This window comes from Salmo salar, chromosome 20, assembly GCF_965601325.2.
Source record: "Salmo salar chromosome 20, fSalSal1, whole genome shotgun sequence".
Classification (NCBI taxonomy): domain Eukaryota; kingdom Metazoa; phylum Chordata; class Actinopteri; order Salmoniformes; family Salmonidae; genus Salmo; species Salmo salar.
The window spans coordinates 18,658,322-18,671,022 of record NC_138310.1 but is presented as its reverse complement, the minus strand read 5'-3'; the positions used below and the strand labels follow the sequence as shown (position 1 = coordinate 18,671,022).

The 12,701-nt window shown below is 43.9% G+C and overlaps 1 protein-coding gene across 1 annotated transcript in view; it reads left to right on the top strand.

Moving 5' to 3' along the window:
* Positions 1–12,701, top strand: part of LOC106579986 (nuclear receptor subfamily 6 group A member 1-A) — a 105,525-nt gene that overhangs the window by 11,291 nt on the left and 81,533 nt on the right. Inside the window, exon 2 of the mRNA XM_014160476.3 lies at positions 4,742–4,789. Coding sequence (XP_014015951.1) covers positions 4,742–4,789 — 48 coding nt within the window. The remainder of the gene's footprint in view (positions 1–4,741; positions 4,790–12,701) is intronic.

Genomic DNA, 12,701 nt, shown 5'->3' with positions numbered 1-12,701 from the left:
TCATTATGCACATGTTAGTCTACACATCATTAAATATATTGAGACAAATATATTAGCCTACAAGTAGAAAAATATAACAACATTTATTGAACATGAAATTGAAATAGTCATAAAGCCTACTGTTTATATTTTAATGCAGTCATCTCAATTTGAATTTGAACCATATTTTTATTCATCACTTGTTTGTATCAATTTGAAAAGACATTGGCAACTTTGTATTTGTAGTCTGTTCTGGCTTGCCTAGTTAAATAAAGGTTAAATATTTTTTTTTATCAGATCAAGCCTGAACTGTGTGATGAAGTAGGGAGTCGCAGTTTCCAACAGGCCAATATTCTACACAGTTTTGCACAGAAAACATGGTAATTAACTACAATGACCATAGTCCATTGCCCTCCTACTTGTCCGGTCTGTGTATTTCTTTTACACCTGCTACGCTAGGTTAGTTTGGGGCAGACATAGAGAGGGAGACGAGAGGGATCGAGAGGGATAGAGGGCAGTTGCTTCGCAAGGTATCTCTACCTGAATATACATGATATAAGTGATTGATAGTTGGTATTCAGCAGTCATAAAAGCATCCCTTATATACTTTGAAGAACTACTAAAATAGTGATTTTGGCAGACAGCATAGGCAGCAGCTCTATAGAGATGAGACAATGACTAGGAATGAAATAATAAAGTCATCAAATAAAATAAATGTAATATACACAGTGGTGATTTTAGCATGTAAATCTTGGTGGAGCAAACTCCCCCCCAAATGTTTTGGGATGCATGCCAGCAAAGCCACTACACAACACAACACAACACTAAACAATACATGAATTGCACTATAACGGTGTCAAACGGTGCCCACAAGCTGTTAGGGCTCACATACAGCTGTCCCACCAGCAGTCCCAACAGCAGTCCCAACACCTTACCACTGCTACACCTCAGCGGAGCCTTGTCTGGCAGCGAAACAGTTCATTCAGCCTCATTTACTGGCTTTTATAAAAAAAACATAGCTGATATAGCTGACTTGCTTAAACAAATGTGGTTTCTACTGACAATTGAGCTGTACAAACTATGGCATGAGGGGACGACGAGCGGATAAGAAGCAGTCCGTAATTTAAATTAAGACATTAATGAGCGAGCTAGGATGGACGCAGTCAATATTACTATTTGTTCAGCACTTTTGATATGTACAGCGACAGAATTCAGAACATGGGCCGTTCTTAAAGTATTCTCCCTGTACACCAAGTCAGAACCATAGGATAAATAAAGGGGGCATATAAGCAGACAATGAAAGCTACATGTGCACAACCAAGTCAGAGCAGTAGGATAAATTATGAGGGGAATATGAACCAAATTCAGTGCATATGAGTAGTTATAAGTCGGGGAAGTAATTTGGGGACCTGTTGGGTAGCACTTTAGTCATGTAACAGCCCCAGTCAGGTAACATTGACCCTCTTGGTAACAATGACCCACCTCAGCCAAATTACCCTCTGTGACCCACCCCAACTTAGAAAGCATTGACCCTCTTAACTTAATGTCAGGTAATACAAAGAGAGCCTACTAATATCAGGTAACAGTGTATCACACCCCCCTATACATCTACCCCATCTGTTTCTTCAAGGCTTTCTAGAGCATGGAGCTGAGGGAAAACTGAAACTCTCCTTAAAGACGTGCTTCACTGTCTCTAGGAACAGGATGACTTGAACACTACCCACAGGCTATTGGTCTGTGACACCACACTGGCTTTTCATAGCAGGTGATTCATTTGCTCCTGTAATGTAGTGGAAACAATTATATATCCGTGGCTGGTTTCTCCCAGGAATCTCTTGTCACTGTGGGCCGATATATCACAGATGTCACTCACCATTCAGCTATGGAGAATAAATATTTCCCTGTGTACAGTAAATGTCTTTAGTTCCTAGCAAATTACCTTTTGTTAGGAACTCAAGACATTTACTGTAAATGGGGATATATTTACGCTGTCTCCACGCTGTCCCCATAGGATAACTATTTTTGGTTCCAGCTAGAAACCTTTTTGGTTCAAAGTAGAACTCTTTTGGGTTCCATGTAGAACCCTCAGCTGTGCACCCGCACTCGCTCCCATTCCTCAAGGACATGACCACTAAGTGGACATGACAGACAGAGTGGGCGGATTCCATTATGCTGAGCCGCGGGAACCGTTCTACGGCCTGTGATGCAAAAGCGGTGGAAGACTGCCCTTCTCAATTTTGTCAAATCTATGACTACCTCCCTCATTTTTCTACTGACATGATCAATCAATCACTCACTCGTTCACTAAATCCTTATCTCCTTCCCTTTCTCTTTGCATCCTCCTCTCTCTCCCTCAGTCCTTTCCTACCTCTATCGCTCCCTCCCTCTGTGCCAGGCCTCCCAGTGTGACATGTGATAGATGTGATAGTGTGTGTGGGTGAGATAAGGCCAGGGCCAGGCTGACAGCTAGGTAGGGGCCACTCTACTCAGATGACAGGGTGGCGTGCCTCTTCACTGGCCAAGCAGAACACTGGCCATCTGGGGCAGACGATCTGGGACAGTGATGGACTGACTGATCTAGGGGCTGGGTGGATGTAAATGGGGGGGGGACAGGGTGCTGAAATCGAAAGGGGATGGACTGACGTGGGGGCCATTCTAATGGGAGGGGGACTTACTGTTACACTCTATTGCATGTGCATTACCATCTGTAACCTATGCACCACCATTATCTCACACACAATCTCACCATATGGTTCCTGTTGAAAAGGAATGCTGCCACTGCAAGCATGTGGAAATTAGTGTAATTTTTTGTCATACAGTAACATACATATTTGGAGCCATGGAGGTCTCTCAAATGAGTTTCGAATTTGATTTACAGTAGTTTTGAAGCTCATTGGTTGTGCTTCTCTTAATCCTTGTTCGGAATACCTGTGTAGGTGAAGATCCTAAATGTTTGTATGACATACTCCCAACTGTCATTTCTTTTAACGTTTTAGTATGGTGCCAAGAGGTTGTTCAATAGGTTGTACTGTATTTACATTAGTGGGGGCTGCGGGGGGAGAACTGAAGCAGTGGTTTAGCTGGTGTTCCCCAGCCTGTAGCATGACTAATGTGGTTAGCTTTAGCATTGGCCCTACTGGAGTCATGTCACAGAGCTGGTTACCAGAGCTGAGCAGCTAATTAGCATGTGTACTGGTGGTGGTAAACCTGCCCTGGAGGGGAAACTCACAGGAATACCAGAGCTTGAGGTGAAAGAGTTGTGGAATAAGTAGTTCTCTCTCTCTCTATCAGAGGACATGTTTATTATTATTTAGAAATGACAACAGTAGGAATCATAAATTGATTGGTTGGTTACGGTAATATGCACAGGTACACCATCTCGCCACTGTGTTTATTTTTTGTAGTTATTTATTTACGAACTGAATAGATTTCTCTATGAAAAACCTTTACAGTATTTTGATTACTGGTGTGAGTTCTGTCAAGCATGCCTGACCTTCTTATCCCTGTGGAGGGAAGAGAAAGGACAAGAGCCAGTATGTTATTTTGATTGTGTGCTGATTGTGTTCTGGAGGTTGCAGAGGTTTTAGAGGTGAAAGGTTAAAGATGCGGCCCTTCTTTGTCAACACACAATAGGCTGCAGTGGAGGAGGCTCTGGCACAGTGAGCTGACAGGACAGGCAGCTGAGATTAAGTTGAGACATGAATAGGTAGGTCTTACTGAAATATACTGTCAGGGTGGCACCTAAGTCCTCAGGGAAACTTAGTCTTAAAACTAAGAACATCTGTCCCTTTGAGGTGCAGGGATGTTTTCTTGTCTTCAGGGGGGACAAGTACTCAGAGCCACTACTGACCCTACATATCACAGTTGAATATTCTGCTTTTACAGCTATCAATGAATACTTCAGTGTATATAGTCAATCGGGTGTCAGGATGATTAGAAAAGAAGGGACCACACACCAGAGTGCTTTAGAATTTTTCATTGACGTTTTAGCCAATCTTCTTATTTTGTAATGGTGTTAATTGTTGGCAATATGGAGTTGAGTGAATGCTTGTTTGTGCTAATTATTGGTTATACTGCATGTGCTTGTGAGTAGGCTGTAATTCATTGTTCTGTGTGTGTGAGTGGGTGAGTGAGTGAGTGAGTGAGTGAGTGAGTGAGTGAGTGAGTGAGTGAGAGAGAGAGAGAGAGAGAGAGAGAGAGAGAGAGAGAGAGAGAGAGAGAGAGAGAGAGAGAGAGAGAGAGAGAGAGAGAGAGAGAGAGAGAGAGAGAGAGAGAGTGTGTGTGTGTGTAACGGTGTGTGTGTGTCTGAGTTGGGCATATGTGACTGTGCCTGTGAGTCTGATATGGGCATGTGTGTGTGTTGGTGCATTGTGTTTGCTTGAGGGACACCATATGCCAGTGTTCAGTGGAGGGTGCAGGGGGCGTCTGGCGTGTGTCGGGTCAAGGGTCAACTGTTGATAGCAGGGCGGTGTGCTGACACGGCGGGGTGGGGGGTGGCCTATAATGGAGGGATATACCGCCAGGGAACTTTACACACACTACTGTTTTGCGTTTGAATGATTGCTTGTCATTGAGTGTGTAAGTGAGAAGTGGACTGGCGTCTAGACCGAGTGCACAGCACAGATGGTATGGCACTGATGAACCAATCACAGAGAGGGTCTCACTTCATAGTCAACATGATGAATTAGTGTCTACAGCAAAAGGTACTGTAAGGGATCTCTGATTGTCCTTCTGTCTTCACATTTCTCCTTTTGTTTTTCAGGCTTCTACGGTGACCATCCCTTGGAAGCTGAACCAAATAATGGGATAGGTAAGTTGACTTGTTATGTATTTATACTTCATGATAGGACAAATACATCATGATAAAGTAAGTCATTCATGTGATTTCCTGTTGGCAAATCACCGATTGATGTTCTTCCGTTCATTTTCAGTTGAAGATTTTAGTTTGGAGTATTGTGACCAATTTGTTCCAGATAGTTCATGTCTAATTGTGACTGGGGATATTTCTTCCACACATAATTTAATGTCGGGTCTGTTACATTCAACCAACAGCAATACAGTGTGGATGGCAATATGTCACAGCTACTGTATGCTTTGTGGATGGCAGTGAAAATTGGTTAAATACCCTCCTCTAGTGGCGAGATAGAATAATACATGTACAGGTCCTAGGTGAGGTAGGGAGATGCCCAGACAGGATACTATCACTAACCCAGATGTTATCTGAATAAACATTCATCACTGACAATATTGTGTTAAATGTAACCCATAGTTTAGGATATGTGGATTTAAAAAACAAAAACAACACTCTAGTAAGCCTATAAACGGGAATTGATTGGGAGCAATGCTATTCTGCATTATATCACTACATCCTTTGACATCATTGATTTTGTCTCCTTTAATAAATAATGAGGCTGTTTGCTGACTGTATACAACACTCTGTCAATACACAGTGCCCTCGTAAAAACATGCTGAAAAATGAGAGCCACTTTGTGGTTCATATGGCCTCTGTTTCTTTTTTTTACTAGTGCAGACTGTTTTTTACCGGCAACCCAGCTCCCCCTGAAATGTAAAATGTCGGCCCATGCTCGGCTCTTCATCATTCCAATTTCAGGATAAAATAATTGGTATCGTTTTTGCTGTTCCTCTTGCCTTTCCGATTATTGGATCTGCATAATAAGCGTGTCTTCAATGTAGCATGTGAGTCCTCCACCAGGGGGACATGTTCAGCTGAAAATAGAGCAGAATCTGGCCTACAACATGATGCGCGAGTTGCCTCATAATCCTCCCGGGCAGGTTGAGGATCATGAGAATAAATAGAAAACAATACCTTAAAAAAATCTTGTGCAATTCATATCTATATGCTACATTGAGGTTTTTCTTTTATTATTTTAGGCTATCTGGCATTAATGGGTAAGCTTTACGGCAGGGTTGAACAATTTCATTGTTGGACATAAAACACTAAAAACTTCAGCAAATCAGCTCCAAGTGATTTTTATTTTGGGGAATCTGTTCCCACGTATTCAGGCACATAATAGAGAGACACGTGATCGTATACAAACGTAAGCAAGGTTAGACATTTTTATGCTTTAGTCAAATACTATATCTGTTTGGGTTTATTGCAGTCAATTTAGTCTACAAATGATTTATAGTTATGTTCTGGCAACCCGAACATCCGCTCAAGAAAAAACAGGTATGCGGCTGAATCTATCTGATGATCCCTGCTTAACTACGTACGCCAAATGTTTTTGGAAACGGCAGAAAAAGTTAACATCCATCCATGGAGGCAAAAATAACTATGCCGGAGTTTAATTCGATAAGAGAAAAGCGGCAAAATGGAGAGTTGAAAATAAAGAGAAGGTAGGGCCAGAAAAGTAATGTTTGTGAAATATTTGGTGAAGTGGTAAAATAGGATGTGTGATGATTGTGAGGCGCTATACAAATTTGAATGTCACAAGATGGTGACTTTCAATAGAGCTCGTTAGCTTGTAGTCCTAAAACCCGGAAATGAGTTACCTCTGGTTCGTTCAGCTATTCCTATGGGGAAAGAATAGGGTTTTGGTAGAACAAAACACTTCTCCTGAGCCTGTTTTTTTACCATAGACCTTATTAAGATGATCTCATAGAACAAAACACATCTCCTAAACCTGTTTACCACAGACCTCATTAAAATGATCTCATACAACAAAACACATCTCCTAAACCTGTTTACCACAGACCTCATTAAAATGATCTCATACAACAAAACACATCTCCTAAAAATGTGTTTACCACAAACCTTATTTTCTGAGTTTATCCAAAAACCCTACAAAAACGCCATTAATATTCCCATAGGATTTGTCCAACAAACCATGGCAAACGGCATTAATATTGCTCTCTATAGGCCTATGGTACGTCAAGGGAACTGTAGCCTAGTGTTCATATGAGTTAAATGTAAACTGAAATCTGGACACTGACTCTAGGTCTAACCTCTCACATAGCCTTCATATTAACTCCAGCAGAATTAAGCATTTCTTGCATTAAAATGATACATCAAATGTAGCCACCAGTTTTACTCTGGAACAGAAATATGGAGAAATATGATTTATTTCAGCATCTTGAGAGAATGCGAATGCACAGGTAGATATCATATGTAGAGGTGCTATATCACCATCATATTTGATAGTATTTCAACCACATGAAATATGCATCCAAGTCGAACTGAGATCTTATCAAACATGTTGGGTTGTTTTCAAAGCTTTTTATTTCCTTACAACCGGTCAAACTGATGTCATTGCACAGTAAATCTTTCCAGTAATCTTTTGGTTATTGCATTTTCTCCCCATCCCTAAACGTCTTTCCTCTGTGAAAAGAAGCAGAGATGACTTAGAATACTTAACCGATGACAACTACAGTGAGCTCCAAAATATTTGTTTTGTTTTGTTTTGGATCTGTACTCCAGCACTTTGGATTTGAAATGATTCAATGACTATGGAGGTTAAAGTGCAGACTCAGCTTTAATTTGAGGGTATTTTCATCCAAACCATGTGGACGGTTTAGAAAATACAGCACTTTTTGTACATAGTCACCCCATTTTAGTAGTATTTGGACAAATTCACTTATGTGTATTAACGTAGTCAAAAGTGTAGTATTTGGTCCCATATGCCTAGCACACAATGACTACATCAAGCTTGTGACTCTCTTTGTTTTGGATGTGTTTCAGATAATTTTTTGCCCAATAGAAATTATTGGTAAATAATGTATTGTGTCATTTTGGAGTCACTTTCACTGTAGATAAGAATATAATATGTTTCTACGTTAATGTGGATGCTACCATGATTGTTGCTAACCCTGAAAGAATCCTGAATAATTATGAGTGAGAAAGTTACAGACGCACAAACATCATACCCCCTAAATCAGACACAACAAAAAAAACCTGTCCAAAAACCTTTCTGCCGTCTCTGACTGTAGACTACAGCGGATAATCTAGGCTAGGGTTGGTTGCGTGCCTCAGAATTTTTACTTTATCACACATAATTGGGCGGTTGTGGATGGGTGTTAGCAATTGCGGGTGGGTGCGGGTGAACAAACAGCTGCCCTACGCACCACTAGTCGCAGCCTCTGTTCCACAGATACTGCAAGATAATGGAGTGGAATGGAATATTTGCAGATAAGTCTCAAAATATGTCAATCGAGTAAATACATGGTAATGAGCCACACAGATACAGTCATTTAGATTGCTGTCTCTTTTTCACTCTATGAACAATCCCCTCAGTTTTGTAAAGGATCTAGTCAGGCATTTCTTAGTCACCCTATGACTGTGTCTGTGTTCTATGGGCTGCTGTGGGACCATGTGGTTGCAGCCCCTCTTTCTCTTCTCACCGTGGGGCAACAGGCTGGTGGAAGGGGTAGTGCAGGGGTGGGGGGGGGTTTGTCCAATGTTAAGGTCCAGGTTCAGGCGAAGTTCATTTGAGATGCTCCCTTTTCTTCGCCCTGGCTGCGGAGCCAGGTGGCAGAGGTCAGAGGTTAGACTCAGTTCAGAAACTCCTGACCCCGCCGTGACTCCATGCTGGCCTGATTGTGTGCAGCTCTACACTGGACTTTCTTAGCAGCCTCTGTGTTCTGGCCCCTATAAACCTGTGGGAGTCAGTAATAAGTGGAAGGAAGCTTGGGGGAACTATTAAACCAGTGCACAGAAAAAGACTGGCATTGTTGCCCCCCTAAGGGAGGAGGCATGGATTTATGAGGCAAAGCCTGATTGGGTTGTAAACTTGAGGAGGCGGGATCAGAGAGTACTCATGGACAACACTAGTCTCCCTCAGCCTATTCACATCCCAGGATGCCTCAGTGCATGGAGTGGGCAGGGGTGATGTGGGGGTCAAGGGGCTGTGGAGTGTGGAGGGGGGCTGAGGCAAGGCTCCCTGAGCTTGTAAACGCTGTGACAGGGGTGGGAATCCGGAGACCCTCATTCAGGGACCAAAACACAGTTCAGAGGGCAAATAGCTGAGTTAGCAACAGCTGTTTTCACCACTACACAGTAGATGAAGTCCTAATCTTGCCACCACTCAAACTCTCCTAAAACAGCAGAGAAGGGGAATGTAAATTGAGGAATTTAGAAGCTGTGATCTCTCTCGTTCCTTGTAAATGCTTTCCCCGTCATCTCTGTGAACCTGTAAAAGGCGGATCAATATTTACTAATGCCATGCGGGTTTATTTTAATATGGATGCGCTTTCTTGTAGATAATTGCTGTATATGTGGAATTGTATAGTCATATTGTCTTAACTTGTTAGAGCAGAGAAAGTATGGTTAATGACGTTTTATTGAAAATGTGGAAAAGTGGTCGTCCCTCCCTGATGGGAAAGTGTTTACAACCATGAGCTTGTCTATGGGTGGGTGTCTCATGTGTCACTCACAGCAGCAGGGATGGCTCCACCCCCTGGTCACCTCTAGTCTGACCTGACTCTGTCCCAGGCTCCAACCCCCCACACCCTCACCCTACCTACTCTGTCCCAGGCTCCAACCCCCCACACCCTCACCCTACCTACACTGTCCCAGGCCCTAACCCCCCACACCCTCACCCTACCTACTCTGTCCCAGGCTCCAACCCCCCACACCCTCACCCTACCTACTCTGTCCCAGGCTCCAGCCCCCCACACCCTCACCCTACCTACTCTGTCCCAGGCCCTAACCCCCCACACCCTCACCCTACCTACTCTGTCCCAGGCTCCAACCCCCCACACCCTCACCCTACCTACTCTGTCCCAGGATCCAGCCCCCCACACCCTCACCCTACCTACTCTGTCCCAGGCTCCAGCCCCCCACACCCTCACCCTACCTACTCTGTCCCAGGCTCCAGCCCCCCACACCCTCACCCTACCTACTCTGTCCCAGGCTCCAGCCCCCCACACCCTCACCCTACCTACTCTGTCCCAGGCTCCAGCCCCCCACACCCTCACCCTACCTACTCTGTCCCAGGCTCCAGCCCCCCACACCCTCACCCTACCTACTCTGTCCCAGGATCCAGCCCCCCACACCCTCACCCTACCTACTCTGTCCCAGGCTCCAACCCCCCACACCCTCACCCTACCTACTCTGTCCCAGGATCCAGCCCCCCACACCCTCACCCTACCTACTCTGTCCCAGGCTCCAACCCCCCACACCCTCACCCTACCTACTCTGTCCAAGGGACACAGTTGACCAACCACTGCTGATTCTGCCATTTCGGAGGTTATCAGTCGCTTGGAGTGGCTCCCTTTGTCCTATTGTCAGTCGTTAGCAGCTGTCCATTCACTACTGTGGAATTGGGCCCGGGAGGACGTTCATTGTTCAACTTTGTCATGAGAGGGTGCCAGTGACTCGTCGGTTTTTCGCATTGATCATTACATTATCTCTCATTGTAGCTACTTCAATACCACTTAGATGACTGAACATATTTAATTTGGCAAAATCAATGATTAGGGTGAAATGCAATGTAGTATTCATTGATAACTGCAAAAAGATACAGTTCCTAGTGAACATTTACACATTCCCTTGCACAGTTGTCACATTTTGCAGCCTTCAAATGTAATCTGAAAAGGGATTAAATTCTACCAACTCTGCACAACTCTTAGGGTGACATACACTGAGTGAACAAAACATTAGGAACACCTTCTTAATATTGAGTTGCACCCCTTTTTGCCCTGAGAACTGTCTCAATTCATCGGGGCAGGGACTCTACAAGGGGTCGAAATCGCTCCACATGGATGCTGGCCCATGTTGACTCCAATGCTTCCCACAGTTGTGGCAAGTTGTCTGGATGTCCTTTGGGTGGTGGACCATTCTTGATACACACAGGAAACTGTTGAGTGTGAAAAACCCAGCAGTGTTGCAGTTCTTGACACACTCAAACCGGTGTGCTGGTATTTAATATTTTGTCTTGGAGTCCAGAGTGGCGCCAGCGGTCCAAGGCACTGCATCGCAGTGCTAGAGGCATCACTACAGCTCCAGACCGCTCCAGGTTCGATCTGGGTGACCCATGAGGCAGGGCGCACAATTGGCCCAGCGTTGTCCGGTTTAGGGGAGGATTTGGCCGGCTGGGATGTCCTTGTCCCATCGCGCTCTAGCGACTCCTTGTGGTCGGCCGAGCACATGCACACTGACTTCAGGTCACCAGCTGTACGGTGTTTCCTCCGACACATTGGTGTGGCTGGCTTCCAGGTTAATCGAGCAGTGTGTCAAGAAGCAGTGCGGCTTGGTTGGGTCGTATTTCGGCAGTTGTATGGCTCTCAGCATTCGTCTCTCCCGAGTCCGTACGGGAGTTGCAGCGAAGGGACAAGACTGTAACTACCAATTGGATACCACGAAATTGGGAGAAAAAAGGGGTAAATAAAAAACTATATTGTATAAATTTTGTACTTGCCAATTCACCCTCCGTGTCTCAAGGCTTCAAAATCCTTCTTTAACCTGTCTCCTCCCCTTCATCTACACTGATTGAAGTGGATGTAACAGGTGACATCAATAAGGGATCATAGATTTCACCTGGTCCGTCTATGTCATGGAAAGACAATGTTTTGTACACTCAGTGTATATCCGTTGTTTTTGTCAAAATTGCCCAAGCTCAGTAAATTTGGTTGGAAATCATTGATGGACAGCAGTATTCGACCAGATTTAAGGCAGGATTGAGACTGGACCGCTCAGGAACACTCAACACCTATTGGAAAGCCATTCTGGTGTGGCTTTAGCATTAAAATGTATGTAATTGTCCCACTGAAAAATAAAACTATCCCAGGGTTATCTATTCAGAAGACTTGAGGCAGGGTTTCCTCTAAATTTTACCCTGGGCTTTTCTCCTTTCATATTTCTTTTGATCCTGACAAACTCCCCAGTCCCTGATGGTGACAAGCATACCCATAACATGATGCTGCCACCATCTGCTTGAAAGTCAGAGACAAGATGTTAATATTACTGTCCATGATTCCCAACCAAATTTTCTGAGCTTGAGCAATTTTGACAAAAACAATGGATATATGTTGCCCTAAGTGTTGTGCAGAGTTGGTAGAATCTTATTCAAAACTATTTACAAGATGTATTCGTTGCCAAAGGTGCTTCCACCAAGTATTAACTCTGTGAAGACACAACCAAGAGATCTTCATGTTTTATTTGTTCTTACTTTAGAAAATGTTCTTTACTTTTTCATTCACTTTAAAAATGTGGAGCAGGTTGTGTAGATCTGTAGGGGGAAAATCTAATTGACTCCCCCTTTTAGATTTTATTTTAAGGCAGCAAAACGTGACAACTGTGCAAGGGTTGTGTAGACTTTCATTAGGCACTGTATGTAGGATCAGTAGTGGCTCTGTGTACTTGTCCTCCCTGAAGACAAGAAGACATTATGAAAGATCCCTGAACCTCAAAGGAACAGATGTTTTTCGTTTTAAGACTGCGAGACAGCGTCCCTGAGGATTTAGGTGTCACCCTGACAGTATATTTCAGTAAGACCTACTTATTCATGTCTCGACTTAATCTCAGCTGCCTGTCCTGTCAGCTCACTGTACCATCTCAGCGGTTTCCACAGATACCTGTGTTTGTATGGTAATGTCAGCACCCAGCACCCGCGTGACTAGTTGGATTATGAGTGAGCGGTGTCGGCGTGTGGGATGTAGTGTTTCAGCTTAGACCTGAGTGGTTCTTCTACTCTCAGAGCAGGGGGCTCTTAGACAATGCTTACCTCAGGATCTGCAACTGGGGTTTTGTGTCCATTTCATTGTTG